The sequence below is a fragment of the Pteropus alecto genome, unplaced genomic scaffold (assembly GCF_000325575.1).
Source record: "Pteropus alecto unplaced genomic scaffold, ASM32557v1 scaffold98, whole genome shotgun sequence".
Lineage (NCBI taxonomy): Eukaryota > Metazoa > Chordata > Mammalia > Chiroptera > Pteropodidae > Pteropus > Pteropus alecto.
In genome coordinates, this window is record NW_006443570.1 from 21,751,250 (window position 1) to 21,766,385 (window position 15,136).

General features: G+C 39.4%; 1 protein-coding gene across 3 annotated transcripts in view; it reads left to right on the top strand.

The window, feature by feature from the left end:
• VPS53 (VPS53, GARP complex subunit) overlaps positions 1-15,136 on the top strand; it is a 128,073-nt gene that overhangs the window by 90,289 nt on the left and 22,648 nt on the right. For all 3 annotated transcript variants that reach the window (XM_006925053.3, XM_025041785.1, XM_025041786.1), the window contains 3 exons: positions 504-651; positions 3,763-3,845; positions 4,808-4,886. In XM_006925053.3, coding sequence (XP_006925115.1) covers positions 504-651; positions 3,763-3,845; positions 4,808-4,886 — 310 coding nt within the window. The remainder of the gene's footprint in view (positions 1-503; positions 652-3,762; positions 3,846-4,807; positions 4,887-15,136) is intronic.

Genomic DNA, 15,136 nt, shown 5'->3' on the forward strand with positions numbered 1-15,136 from the left:
GATCAGTAGGAAGGGATGAGATGCCTTTAGCTTTCTTGAGACAATCAGGGCTTTGGGCAGGAACCATGTCTTAACATTCATTTCTGTGCCCTTCCCCAAGCACAATGTACAAATTCCTAAGCAAAATTTTCTTAAGTGAAACAATTGGGGAACCAGCTTTTATGCTGCAGATGATTCTAAGTGAGCTCTATAGATCAGGAAATTCCAAGTTAAGCAGAGAGGCTGCTCAGTAGCCTTCTTTTTGAGTATCAGAGTCATCATAGTGAACATGACTGATTACTGGCTCACTGTTGGAATCATCTCTTCCTATTTCTGATGGTCAGAGAATTTAAACAGATGATAGTCAAAGCGAGGTCAACAGGAAAAAACTCATTGTATATGGATTTATTTGGGCCACATCCAGCCTTTCCTTCCCCCTTTTCTTTGCCTTAAGATGAGCAGTTTCCAGTTCAGGAAGCAAATGAGAAGTCCCAGCCTGACTACTTCCTGTTCCTTTTCCTCAGAACCACAAGCAGCAGTGGAGGGCTGACCATCAGCAGCCTCCTCAAGGAAAAGGAAGGCTCAGAAGTGGCCAAGTTCACTCTAGAGGAGCTCTGCCTCATCTGCAGCATCCTGAGCACAGCAGAGTACTGTCTGGCCACCACTCAGCAGGTGAGCCTCCCCGGCTGTCCACTCTCCACCTCCCCTTCCTGAACCTTCTGGGCCACTTAGCTCAGTAGGTAAGAGTGTGGGCCCTAACAAGGCCACATAAAACCTTGGGCAGACAAGTTGGCCTCCCACAGAGGAAAACTGACTGTCTAGCCAGAAGACGGCCCAGGCAGCCATCTTACAGAAGGGCCTTGTTAAAAGGATCCTGGGCAAGAAAATGTGGCTGATCTCTTCCCTGGAGTTATGTAAGCTACATAAAGGGCATGCCCTCTTGAAAGTAGGTCAGTAGCCTTGTCTCCAATATGAGACAAGCAGGAACAAACTAAATGATACTAGGACCTAACCTTTGGTGTGATGAGTCACAGTTAGTTATTCCATTCTCAGGAGTATTACTAGACTAAGCAGAATCCTTTGGGCTTTTATGTGTCTTCTGGAATTTACATAGCAGTCTCAATCTGCCTAAACAAATAACCATTGTTTGGATGCTGACGTTCAGGAACTGTGAAGCAGGAAAGGGTGATGCCTCTACTGGAGCTCCCCATTAAGAGAAGGAAGACTCAGAATAATTTTCCATTCGGCCTTAGACATGGAATTAGAGGTTCCGTTTCACATTTGGTCTGGAATTCACCTAAGGCCAAGAGAAAGAAAGTAATTGGGGAAGGTTCTGCTCTTCCCTCCCTTTTGGGTTTATTATTTACACATGTCTAGATCATAGGAAGGCAGTCATAAATTGTGGTTCAGACAGCATAGCTTGGAGCACCTGTGAGCTCAAGCAAGAATACAGGAGGCCGAATAAGAACTATTCCCCAAAAAACGCCACAGTTGGAGTTAAGCAAGCCAGAGGCAGAGGCAGCAGCATGCTCTGCTTGGGACCTGGCCATATTGAGTTACACAGGGAATGATCTATAAAAGTTTGGCCTTGGAGCCAGAAATGGCAATTCATTTAGCCCCAAGAACTCCCAGGGCAGGATGGCAATATCTGTGAGGATCTCCAAAGTAGGGGTCCCAGAGTTCTTTGATGCAGAAACACTATTTTGTCTGTGTGTAGAAAGAGAAAGAATCACACATATAAATAAAGTATTTTCAAAGTAAACCATGGTACCTAAAAAAAAAGTTATAAAATGACTCTTAAGCCCATCCCCCTCAAATAATCATATTAGCAATTTAGAGATCTTTTTCTAATCATTTTTCATCAACATAGTTTTGTATGCTATAATCTTGACTTAATTAATTTTCATAGGTTTTTGTTGTTAACATCATAGCATTAGCATTTTTCCTGTTGCTATAATGTCTTTACTATGATCATTGTTATGGCTACATAATATTCCATTAGGGGATATACCATAAATTATTTAACAGTATCCCTAATAACTGTTTATGTTACTTCAAGTTTTTGCTTTTATAAGTAATCCTACAAAGAATATCTAATATTTTGTGTTATTTTTCTAAAAGAACAGATTCTCAGAAGTTCTGGAAGTATTAGTAGATTAGAGACCATTTTGCTGATTCGTTAATAGATGTAGTCAATTTTTTGTTATTTAGTGAAAATTATTTTTACCTGTTATAAAAGTAAATACAGGGAGTGGCTCCATAGTGTAGTGGTTAGCACGTCTGCTTTACACACAGAAGGTCCTGGCTTCGCACCCAAGGTGGAGCCACTGACCATACCCCGGGTGCGCCAGGCCCCGGGTGTGCCTAGTTGCCTACAGAAGTGGAATGGTGAAGAAGAGCCTCTCTGAGGAGGTGACATTGAAGCAGAGACCTGAGAGTTGGAAAGGAGACTGCCAGTTGAGAAGCTTGGAAGGGTTAGGAGGTGGGGGACCACAAAGCAAGGAAGCTGGTTAGGAGGGGTGAGCAAAGAGTGTTTCAGGGAAAGAAAGTAGGAAGTGCAAAGTATGAAGGCCCTGAGCGGGGAAAGATTTCGGTATTTCCGGAACTTTAAATGGTCAGTATAACTGTGAAGCCAAGCATGCAAGGGGGAAAGCAAGATGTGGGCAGCTGAGATAGACAGGATACAAATCATGGTTAGAGGTTTGGTTTTTATTTTCAGTGTAATAGGAAGAGGCTGCTGAAGAATTTAAGCATTGTAAGCCTGCGCCGTAATTTGTTTCATCAGTCCCTTGTAAATATATGTGTAGATTATTTTTACTTTTTCACTAGTAAACAGCACGAGAATATGAGCTTTATGAGAACAGGATCTTATCTGTTTTGTTCACTGAATAACTCCCAGACTCTTACAGAGCCTAGTATAAAATGGGCTTTCAGTAAATACTGGTTGAATTAATGAATGCTGTAAAAAAATGCTTGCTTTCATACATTGTTCTCATTATTTCATTGAAATACTTTTCTAGATGTGAAGCTGCTGGTTTAAAGTATGTATATTTAATTTTTTGCTTTTTAAATAAATTGTTTTCCAAAAGGGTCATACTAATTTATGTACCCCTAAGAAAATTTTTACATTTAAGACAAAATATTTGTTATTCTTAGAGTTCGTGTAATAAATAGATCTGGGAGTGCTAGATGAATCAATTCCCAGGATGTTTGGAGATATTTATAATTCCTGGTCAGTTGTATTTTTCTTTGGGAGCATGGCCAGTGTTTCTCATCTAGGCAGAGACTGAACTGTTTTTCTTTGCCTCGGTATCCCCAGCACCTTAACACACGGGGTGGCGCATAGTAGCTCTCAGCGAATACTTTAATACTAATTTTATTGCCATCCACCACCAGAGGCTTCCAGTGTTGGGGAGTGAGCCTGCAGTTCAAGGATAGGGAGTATCCTAAAAATCCCAGTCTTTTTAAAACTAATGAAATGAATTGTCAGTGTGTCATAAGAAACAAGTACCAGCCAGTGCTAAAGGGCACAGGTTCTGGAGGAAATTTGATTCCTGTCCCTACCACTTGCTATCTTGGGTAGGTCGCTCCTCTATCTTCTCATCTCTCAGATGGGGATAAGAATCTTCTCCATAGAGTTGTGAGAATTAAATGAGTTAGTACATGAAAAGTGCCTGGAATTGTATCTGAATCAACAAACCCAGTCAATGTTAAGTATTCTTATTATAGTACTCCTTTGGATAATCATTCAGCATGTTTTTCCTCTCTCTTCTTTTCTAATAGCTAGAAGAAAAACTCAAAGAAAAAGTTGATGTAAGTCTGATCGAACGAATCAATCTGACTGGAGAAATGGACACATTCAGCACGTATGTACCTTGCACACTTGCAGGCTCAAGGCCTGCCCTTCAGAAAGCAGCATGTCTCAGGCTTTAGGTCACTACAGAACCTAAGAGGTTTCCAGGGCTTCCTGTTGGATCAGGATTATCCTCTACTAGCCACTAAATAAGAAGGATTAGAAGCTGCTGCAGCCGCCTCCCATTCTGCCTCCTCAGAACCAACTGTTTTTTAGCTTACAGGTCTTTATTGTTGCACTGTCTAGAATAACAAAAGAGAAGAAAGCCTCCTTTGACCATCCCTGCAAGAAAGTCAGGTCCACGGCCTCCTATCTGACTCCCTAAGTCCATGGACAGCCAGCCCCTCCTCCAGTATTTTAGAATATATAGCTGTAAGCTGACTGATTTTAGCCATATGGTATGTGTGTGTGTTTGGGTGGGAGGGTATCTCTCCCAAGATATTCAAACTGTAAAACTTTCTTGATATAGTTCTTTTCCTGTTGTTACCTTGCAATATTTTTGTTGTGGTTTTTAAATGAGATTGGGATACGCCAAGCTTCAGCTTTCTCATCAACCACTTGAGGAAAAATCAAAATTCTCTTCTTATGTCATTTCTTCTTTTCTCAGTTTCTTTTTTTACCCAAGTTCTGATGTAAACATTTTGGCAAACAGGTACTTTTGAAGACAGAAGCGAAGAAAGATTTTGGATGTAGCAAATAGGGAGACTAGCTGTGGAAATTTGTGTCCTGAATGAGTGGAGACAAACCTGAATAAGACCAGGACATGCAGCAAGAATGAAGAAAGAACCAAATGCTCCTCGTTGTCACTAATTCCCTTTTGAAATGAAAGTCAAGTTAGAATCTGAGTTTCTGATGTAATGATGAATCTAAATTTACACAGGTGCCTGAAACATATGCAGGGGGCTGTATCAGTCATTCAAAAAGTCTTTTTTTTTTTTTTAAGTTATGACCTTAATAAATTCGTTTGATTTGCAGTGTCATCTCTAGCAGTATTCAGTTGCTGGTTCAGGATTTGGATGCTGCCTGCGATCCTGCCCTAACTGCCATGAGCAAGGTAAGATTTTAGTAAGTGCCACTTCCTAGACTTCCAAGAGTTTCTGTTGGCTCTTGCCTCTAGCTTCCTTGGGCTCTTAAAGTACGGCCTGAGAGAGGAATGGAAGACCTACGAGTTTCCTAAGGCGCTCAGTTTATCTTGCACCTTAGGTCAATTGTCCTTTGAGAAAAAGACATGGAAGTGTTTGCTAAATCTAAAGGAGATATTATCTTTGGTTAGTATCTGACATGTGCTTGAAAACCTTAAGTGGTCTCATCAGAATGGGCATTTTTGATAGTGCTCATATCAGTAACTCCTGACTCATTTTCATTCTTGCCCACTAAGAGGTTTTTCTGACTCCTTCTGAGCTCTGGTGGCAATGCAGGATTATTTGACCGGGTTGTGAACCGTGATTTTCTGATACTATGGCAGCCCATCAGTCAGCCTTTGGCCCTCAGCTCCCCTCCTTTGGCACTTAACCACATACTGTGTAGTGTTACTATTTGGCTTTTATTTGCCTGTGTCTTTTCTTCCCAAAAGAATGTAAATTCCTTAAGTAAGTGGACCATATAGAACATAGAAGACTGTCATGTTTGCTGATTAAGTTGGAAACAGATAATTCTTTATTAATTTCTAAACCAAATAACATGAAGCTACCCACTCTAGAACCTTCTAGAATAGATGTCAGCAAACTATAGCCTGTGGGGCAAATCTGGCCCACTGCCTATTTTTTGTAAATAAAGTTTTATTGGAACATAGCCATGCTCAGTCATTTATTTGTTATCTATGGCTGTTTTTTGTTACAACAGCAGACTTAAGTAATTGCGCTGAGACCATATGGCTTGCAAAGCCCAAAATATTTACTATCTGGCTCTTTACAGAAAAAGTTTGCCAGTGCCTCTTTTAGAGTCATAGACGCTTGTAGCTTTCTTACAAATTCTAGAGAACTTCTCTGGGGTATACTGGCCAGTAGCAGAGCACGTGGAAAGAACACTGGCTTTGGAGTCAGACAAACCTAACTCTTCTCATTTTTCTTTGGAAGTGTGAGCAAATGCCTTAACCTCCCTGGGCCCAACTTACCTCATCTGTGTGTGAAATGCGAATATCTGCCTCCCAGAGTTGTGAGGATGGAGCGCAAAGAGAATAACTGACCTGGTACCAATAAATGCTAGCTCTCTTGCCCTCTTCTCGGGAGGAGTGGCCATGTCACGAGGTTATGTACGCAGACATTTGATCTGAATTTGGTTTTCTAGTAGATTGTAAATATTTAACAAAAATAAGATTAAAACCAAAACTTAGGCTTCAGGGTTTTATGAAGTTAAGTAGGGAGTCCTGAATAGCTGATGTCACAGAGTTTCTATTCAAAAGGCTAATCCTTTCGCCTTTTGCCAATCAGATGTAGATGTGTATTTCCAGTATTCTCAATGTTTACAAGCAGAAAACTCTGAGCAGGCAGGTTGATACTAACCCATTTTCTTAAAGGAGCATAGCTCTGAAGATTTGTTTTGTGCGCTCTGGTTATCCCTTAGCTGCTGGTGAACGTTTACTACATCCTGAATAAGATCTGTTCCAGCTGCCACCTCTCCTGAACTGCCACACACTTGAGATTGGAATGCAGCTGGTGAAAAAATTTTTACATTTACTAAAGGAAGAGTGAATTTTTTTTTTCAATAAAATAACAATTGTAGGGGATTTAACATTCCAGGTGTTGCTTATATGAACTGTCAGTTCACTAGGTGGATTTCCCTCAAGCTCCCCCTGACCCCACCACCCATGTCTCCCCTAGACCCCATACCAGCAGATATTAACAGAGACCATACCTCCAGAATCTTTTGTTTATATCATAGGAAAACCACAGATGTGGGAACACAGCAGCTGGGAGGCCATTACTCTTTGTCTGAGTCTTCTAGAGTTCTAGCAAAATGAAATCCATGTGATGAAAATGACCAGATATAAACAAGCCAAGTGGTCACAGATTGATTCAACATACACTTTCTGTTATTTGTGCCTGTGTCCTGTTTTGTGTAGTTTTTTCTAGAATTTTTAAAAACTTGTTTTGTGGTCATGCTTATTTCTGTCTCTGATTCCATCATTTTTGCTACTAATTGAACAGTTCAGTTCAGACTCTACCCAGCATGGTGCTGGGAGTTATAAGCCTGGGAAGGACATAGACCTTATCTCAAGGTTCTTATGAGATGAGAGGAATGTCCAAATAACTGCACTCTACTACCATAAAAAAATCAGTACCAAAATCATTCCCATAAGAAAAGTACAAAATACACCCTCTTTCAAAGACAGGAGAGTTTAGATCCAGATGGGAGAAGAGCAGAGCCTTCATAAGGAAGTGGCATTAGAAATAGACCATGAAGAATGGCGAACTTTTGAACAAACTTGTGATTAGGAAGGCGTTCTGAACAGGGTGACGATATGAGCAAAGGTTTGTAAAGTGAGGAAAACTCAGAACTTTGTGGGAATTGCCAGTCTCGTTACACATCTTTGGAATTCCACAGAGGCTCTGTACTTGCATTTACATAGTCAAGACTGGAAACAGGGAGTCTTTAAGGAGTTTATATTCTGGTGAGGAGAAAACTTTGAATAACTGATGCTGTAAATAAATGTATTTTATAAATGGCGAGAAAATGAGTGTTGGGTTTGCCAAAGTGGAGCAGAGTTGTTGGATGATTCCGAGTTGATGGAAGGAGTCTTCTTTGACAAGATGGATTGAGCCAAACAATTTGGTTAAGTCATTCTCCTGGGAGATCATTCTCATTGAAGGCGCCCCATGACTCCGCCTTGCTTAGCACATAGGGCTTTCATTATTGTCTCTTCACTACCTTGTTCGTTCTTTGACTTCCTATGCATATATCTATACTGCAGCCTCTGAGCCACTTTTACTTCTCTGAATGCGTTTCTTTTTTGTGGTTTCCATGCCTTTTTTCATTCTGTTCTTTCAGCCTAGAATTATTTTCTCACTATCGTCTGCCCAATGAGCATATCCTTTAAGATATGTCTGTCCCCTTTTTTAAAAATCGAGGTATAGCTCACATGTCACAGAATTAACCCTTTCAAAGTATATCATTCACAGGTTTTTAGTATGTCCACAAGGCCATGCCTAATCCAAAATTACAAAGATTTACACCCGTATTTTCTTCTAAGCATTTTATAGCTTTAGCTCTTACATTTAGTCCTTCAGTCCATTTTGAGTTAAATTTTGTATGTGGTGTGTGGTAAGGATTTAACTTCATTCTTTTGCATGTAGATATCCAACTGTCCCGGTATCATTTGTTGAAAATACTTCTTTATCCATTGAGTGGTCTTGACACTCTTGTCAAACATTAATTGACCATAGATATATGGGTTTATTTCTAGAGTGTCAATTCTGTCCCATTGATCTATATGTCTATCCTTAGGCCAGTACCACACTGTTTTGATTATAGTAGCTTTGTAGTAAGCTTTGAAATCAAGAAGTGTGAGTCCTCCATCTTTTTTCTTTTTCAAGATTTTTTGGGCTATTTTGAGTCTCTTGCAGTGTCACCATTTTTTGTCTCACCCCGAGTGTCTTTTTCCCTCAAGACACTATAGTACGTAGACTACCTCTACTCTGTTACACAATTACTTTTATATCTCTGTCTCCCCTGTTAATCTTTGAACAGCGTGAAGACTTATTCAGTTTTAGATCTACATGGCGTAGCATAGTACTTGTTTAATGGTAGTACAGTAAGTCCTCGCTTAATGTCACTAGGTTCTGCGACATAAAGTAAAACAATATGTAACAAAACCAATTTTACCAATTAATAGGCTATTTGATATAAATAAGAATTAAGTTCCTACAGCATTATAACAAAATGACATTGAATGGAACATTATTTGAGGACTTGCTATATTCATTGAATGGCTTTGAAGATGAAGGCAGGAAGAAAAAAAAACTAAAGTCCATAGTCACCTTTCTAACAAAAGAATGATGACCACTTGAGACAGAGATAATTGTACTGAACAGATTTAGTTGTGTGAAGCAGGTAGGCATAAGAGTAGGAGACTTGGGTGTCTTTATAAGAAATGGCGGGAACGAAGACCCTGAAACCTTAAGGTGCATACAGGTGCTTTTGAAGATAATGTGATGCTTCTTGATGGTCCTTGATAGCAGGGCTTCTTACTTCAACAAGTAGCATCCTGGAGCTGACCGAGAAAGGTCAGAATTACAGCATGCCCGCATCCAGCTATTAGCTTCCCCAGGTGTAGGCAAAAGCCCTGCTGCTGGAAAGGAGAGGAAAACACAGAGGGGTAAAGTTTGGTAGAAAACATAGGCACAAGTGGCCTTAAGCAAGCTACGCCTACGTGGAGGAAGTGAGAGTTTAGTGGTATTTCTGATAATGTAACTTTGAGATTATAATAGTGTTACCGATAAGTTTCCCCTCCCATATTGTATTATTTTCTTAGATAAGCTCTGTGAGATGATAATAAGTTATCATTTATGGAGCACTTAACAGGAATCAAGACCTAAATGCATTTTCTCATTTAATTCTGACAATAAATTTGTAAGGTGGCTATGTTATTTCCTACCCCCTCTCACAGATAAGGGAACTGAAACTCAGAGAATATAAGTTGTCCATGATCTCTTAGCAGGTGCCAGAGACAGGATTCGAACTCAGGTCTCTCTGCAGGATTGTACCACATCATACATACAGAATAAGAGTAAGTCATTTGGGTAGATGTGGAAACAAAGGCAAAAGCAGCTTAAGTAACTTTCTTAAAAGTGGAAGAACAGTAAGTCAGTGTGTGCCCAGTACTGCTAGGTTCACATGAGTACTCATGCATACTTGAATCTGAGCTCTTCAGGCATCCTTTAGATGTTTGTCTTCAGCTTTTCTTGATCTGACACCATGACTTTTCCACAGAGAATAAGTTGAGAAGCCAACCCGAGTAGTCCAGTTTGCTTTGCCAATTCCTTCCTGAAAACTAATGAATTCTGGTGTGTGTGTTTGTTTCCTTTTTCAGAATATGCCCAAAGTCATAAAGCTTTATAACAGTAAAGCCAGAAATAAAGCCAATTTTCCTGATTCTTGAAATGGTAGTTGTTTGAAGTGTTTGTGTGGAAATATGAAGAGTTCTGTCTTTTAAATGTAAATTCTGTAAATCCTTAAGAATTAGTATGTCTGATTATGGCCTTACAGATAGGATTTTTTTTTTTTTTTAAATTCAGCGACTTCCTTTGAAGGGACCATTGGTTCCCTGGTCCTCTCCTTGCTAAGTCCTTTTCTTAGGGCTACTCACATCACGAGGTTGAAAGAATTTCTTTCCAAAATCAAACACACTTAGCTTTTTGCCCATTAATGGTAGTTTTAAAATAAAACAGAAAGAAGAAACTGAGCAAATTAAATTTCCTTACTGTCTGGCATGTAATTTCTATTAGATTTCAAGATTGTGAACATGTACTAATTTAGGAGGCCGTATTACTTACTAATCCCCCAAAGACATTTTGAAATAGCTAGAACAGTCCTCAAATCTGTTCTCATTTTCCTTAGTCATTAAAATGTAGATCTGTTTCAGGAGGCCCACAGAACTACGTGATTAAGAAATCTTCAAGTTCGCTTTCCACCTGTAATCAAAGCACATCTTTCTTTTTTCCTAAAAAAAGATTTATTATGACCAAAGGAAATCACATTCATTATAGAAAATAGACTTTTAAAAGAAAGAAAACTTAAATAACCCATAATTCCAATGAATGGATATATTTCAGTCTTTCTTTTTATGTATTTTTAAATAAGTTCATACTTTACTGTTTTATGACCCATTTTTCTCATTTAGCAGGTTTTGTTTTCTCTATCATTTAATCTCAAACGACAGTATTTTAATGATCGCATAGTATTCCATAGTACAGAGTATTTGTTATTAAAATCATAACATAGTAGTTAACATTTACCATGGAATTAATACATGCTGGGCACTATGTTAAGAGCATTTCATGCATTATCTTTCAAAACTATACAGACTTTAGGTGTTATTATTATCCTAGTTTTATAGCTGAGAAAACCAAGGCCCAGAGAGGTTAGATAACGTGCCTAAGTCACACACTAGGTTACACAGACAGTATTAGAATTCATAACTGGCAGACTTCAGAGTTCTTCATTTTAAGTACTGTACTTTACCCTTTCTCTTAAAATGTATGTAATCAGTTCACATGATGGAGTTTTAAGTTATTTCCAATTTTTCACATTTATAAACAGTCTGTCAATGAACATCTGTGTGTGTTTCTAAAGTCATAATTATTAACTTCAGAATAATTGCCTTAAAGGGAATTGAAGAGATCAAAACCTGTATAAAATGTTAAGATTTTTGATAGATGCTTTCAAATTATTTTTAAGAAAGGTTGTACAAATTCACCTTTCCATTAGCCCAGCAGTGAGTGGGGGGAGGGGGGATATATATATTCATCTTCTTTAAACCTTTGTTGCTCTACTTTCTATTCTGTATCTTCTTGATTTTCTTTTGGAGTTAAGGAACATGTATCCTCGACCAAAGAGGTGAGAAGAGTCATTGTGTACAACCTCATACTATATGTAGATTTTGCTTGCTTCGGTTCCTTCAGCTAATTTCAAGTTCAGTTAGAATGGTAATACTTCTTTTGGAAAGCAACCTGGCAAAATGGAAAGACATGGACTTTGGAGTTAGACAGATCTATTTCTAGATCTCAACTGTGCTAATTTCTCACTTATGCTTCATTAGACAAGACATTTATTGTCCTCTAGACTTTCTTATCATCTGTAAAGCAGGAGAATAATACCTCCTTCACCGCATTATGATAAGCAGTAAGTTCATGTGAAGATGTCAGATGTGGTGCTTAATACATAGCAGGGGCTCAGGAAATGTTTCTTTTCCCTTTTTATTCCCCGCATAGTGCCTGATCCAGTGCTATACATGTAGATGGGACTTATAAATGTAGCAAATGCTTGTCGTATGAGTGAGAGTAACCCAGACAAGCCCTAGCGTGTGTGCGTGTGTGCATGCCTGAACAAAAGTCACTGCTTGGAGCCAGTGTCCCAGCACCCTAAACAAAAACACTTGTCTGAAATGCTCCCAGAATCCAAATGTCTGAGTCTGTGCTCTGTATATCTCTAGTCCTGTGATCAAATGAATAGGTAGAAATTTGAATTTTTAGTTAAGGAAAATTAGTTTCTCAGGAGACCTCTTTCCAAGCTTCACATAGCCATACAGACAGCCAAGTTCCACATTAAGCTGGTGGAGCTCTGTTCTCTGCTGAGTGGATTGGTCAGAATTCTCTGCTACAGTGAGCCCTCTCTAAGAAGTGACTGTCTCCCCAACTTTCCCTGTGAAGTGTTGACATCAACCACACACTCCTTCCTCAGGTGATAGAAGCAATGGGCAGCGGTGATGCCCTGAGCTCCACAATCTGTCCCTGTGGCTATATGTTGGGTCCTGGAGGCTCCAGCATTGTTTTCTTGATCCTTTCTTTGCTTGTGTTTCTGTCAGCCCTACATCTTAGTTACTACTTCTTTGCGGATTGTTTTTCTTGTGATTTACCTAGTGCCAGTACTATTCAACCCCACCCCACTCCCTAAACAAAAAACACAAAAGGAAAAACTTTAAGTATGGAGAAGTAAATTTTAAATGTCAAATGCCAAGTTTACCTGGAAAACTTGGAATCTTATTTCTCCTGATGGCTTTTCATGTTTGTTCTTCTAATGCAAGCTACTGTTCTTTCTTTTTTTTTAAAGAATACTTTGCTCAATCTCTATATTTTATTAACTTCTCCTTAAGAAACTGGACTTACCTTGAACTAAGGTCCAGTAAGTGCTTTTATTCTTTTCTTAAAAAATGTTTTTTTAATAAGTATCTAGGAAGCAGCCTGGCTTAGTGCTTGGGCTTTAGACAGATCTGGGTTGTCTCTACCCTGCCATTTACCAGCTGTGTAACTTTGGGTAAGTTACCCAACCTCTTTGAGCTTTTTGAGTTTCCTCATTTATAAGGTTGCTATGAGCGTTATATGACATCATGTATAAATAGTAAATGAGGTGTTGTATTCGAAGTGCCAGGCAAAGCAACCTACACATGGTAAGTCCTAATGTAGGTACCTTGGGACATTCAGGTTACAACCCAGACTTTAAGTCATCTCAGGGGGATGATGGCAAGAATCAACCATCTGAGGCAATGACTGAACAGAATCACTGCTAACTATATTCTGCACATTTTAAAAAATAATAATAAACATGATGTCAACTTTCTTTATTCTTTAGTACTTTAAATTGTTTTCTTACTTTGTTAAGCTGACTTAAACTGAAAATCAGGAATCCTCTTGAGTTTTGCTAATACTTCTGTGAACTTGACCAGTGAAGTCATAACTGGCTAAAGTATGAAAGCAAATCCAATCTTTTCACATATATTTCAATGTGGGCAAGTGCTGACATGGCCAGTGGTGGTCAAGAGGGATTGGCTTGGAACTTGAAGTCCCACATCCTACACTCCATTTTGTTTCAAAGTTGCTTTGTAACCAATGACAGGGCATATAACCACCTCCCTTTAGGGTCGTCTTCTATTAACAGAACTGTAAGGTTTAGATAATTGTTTATTAACTTTTTGAGATGTTGGAATATAAAATGCTGCCACTTTAGACAACAGTAGTCATCACTATGGAAGCACCTCGTGTCAATTGGAGGCTGGCACACCAAGTCCTTTCCCAGTTCCGTGTGTTTCCCTGGGGCATTCTGTGCTAAGCGTCACTGCAGAGCTGGGGAGAACGAGATGAAGTATAGACATTGACAGTATCTGTCAGTGTTCGCCTCACCCAGTGAGCTCATTTAAAATCACCTAGGATGCTCGTTGTTTGGATGGATCGAATCTCTAAAACCAGGTGGAAAAAGAAGCTTCTTCAATAAGATAAAAGCAAATGAGGAAAACATTATGCGTAACCAAAGCATTAGAATATAAAGTCAGTTCATATTAGATCTTTCTACTGTTTCTCCATTATTTGTTACTATTTTTTCTCCAGTAAAAAATTAGAGACCTTTTTCTGTCTAGAGCCTCAAGACTTAATGTCTCTGGGCCTTGGTTTTTCTTATCTATAAAATGAAGATGGAGATCCCTTCTTGCTTTTCTGTGGTTCTGTGCTTATACCTACCTAAAGCTTTTAGAATGTAAGTGTCTGCTGATTTGAAGAAACATTAGGAAAAAACATAGAGTCACTTGAGCTTCCCAGGAGCTGAGGAATCATCCATGTACAATACGATTCTTTTAAACAAGTTCTCTCAGTATTGAATTTTTCCTTTCCCCAAGAGCTCTATAAAAATAGTGTTTTCTTGCCAGAGACATCAAGGCCTCAGAACTACTGCCCTCCTTCTATGAACATATTATATGGTTTGTGTTTGGCTTAGGATCTTTTTAACAGACAGCCCAGCTCCATTCTGAGAGGCTGACTCAGCAGAGCTCCTCCAGCACATTCCCACTCTTTTCAGGATTAGAGTGCCCAACCTCTGCCAGCTTCCGGACAGGCGGGGGGTTGATGCTGCCTCTCTTCTCTTGTGTGTTCCCAAGGGGGAAGAGACTGTACAGTGTTGCTTCTTTGTCTGTTTTGCTGTTGGTACTTTCCAGAGCAATTTCCCAACTTCTCAGGTTGTTAGAGCTTGAGCCAAGCAGTCTCTTTTGTCCATGGCCTGGTCAGGGACCATATCAGTCCTCTTAGCAATGCTCATCTCCCCTACCCCTGCCACCCACACAGTTCCTGCGCCATTTTCCTTCCCTGTTCCCCTGTCACTGTCTTACCCTCTGCCCTGCCCTTTAGGTTTGCCAGAGAGCCTCTCTCCTTTCCTTTGATTGAAATCCTGACATAATCCCAAAGGTTTGAGGAATGAGAATCTAACATTTTATTATGAAAAATTTCAATTATATGCAAAAGTAAAGAAAGCAGTATAATGAACCTCACGTACCCATCACCCAGATTCACTAAGTTTGTTTCATCTGCTCCTCCCTACCCCAGATATTTTGAAGCAAGTCTCACATGTCATATCATTTCTAGTTTCCTTTTTAAAAAAATTCTCAACTCCTCTCAGTTTACTTGAGAGAAAAGCATAAGTTAGCTCTTGGCCAGGTTTCATTTCATTTAGCCCAGCCCCTTCTCTGGCCTCCCAAGCTACTAATCTGCTCAGAAGTAGATGTCCCTCTCCTGTTCTCCTACAGTCTTTTTTTGGTAGAATAGCTGACAGAAGAATAGGATCCAGTTCATCTGCCTGGTGAGGGTTCCTTTAGAAGATGGCCACCTA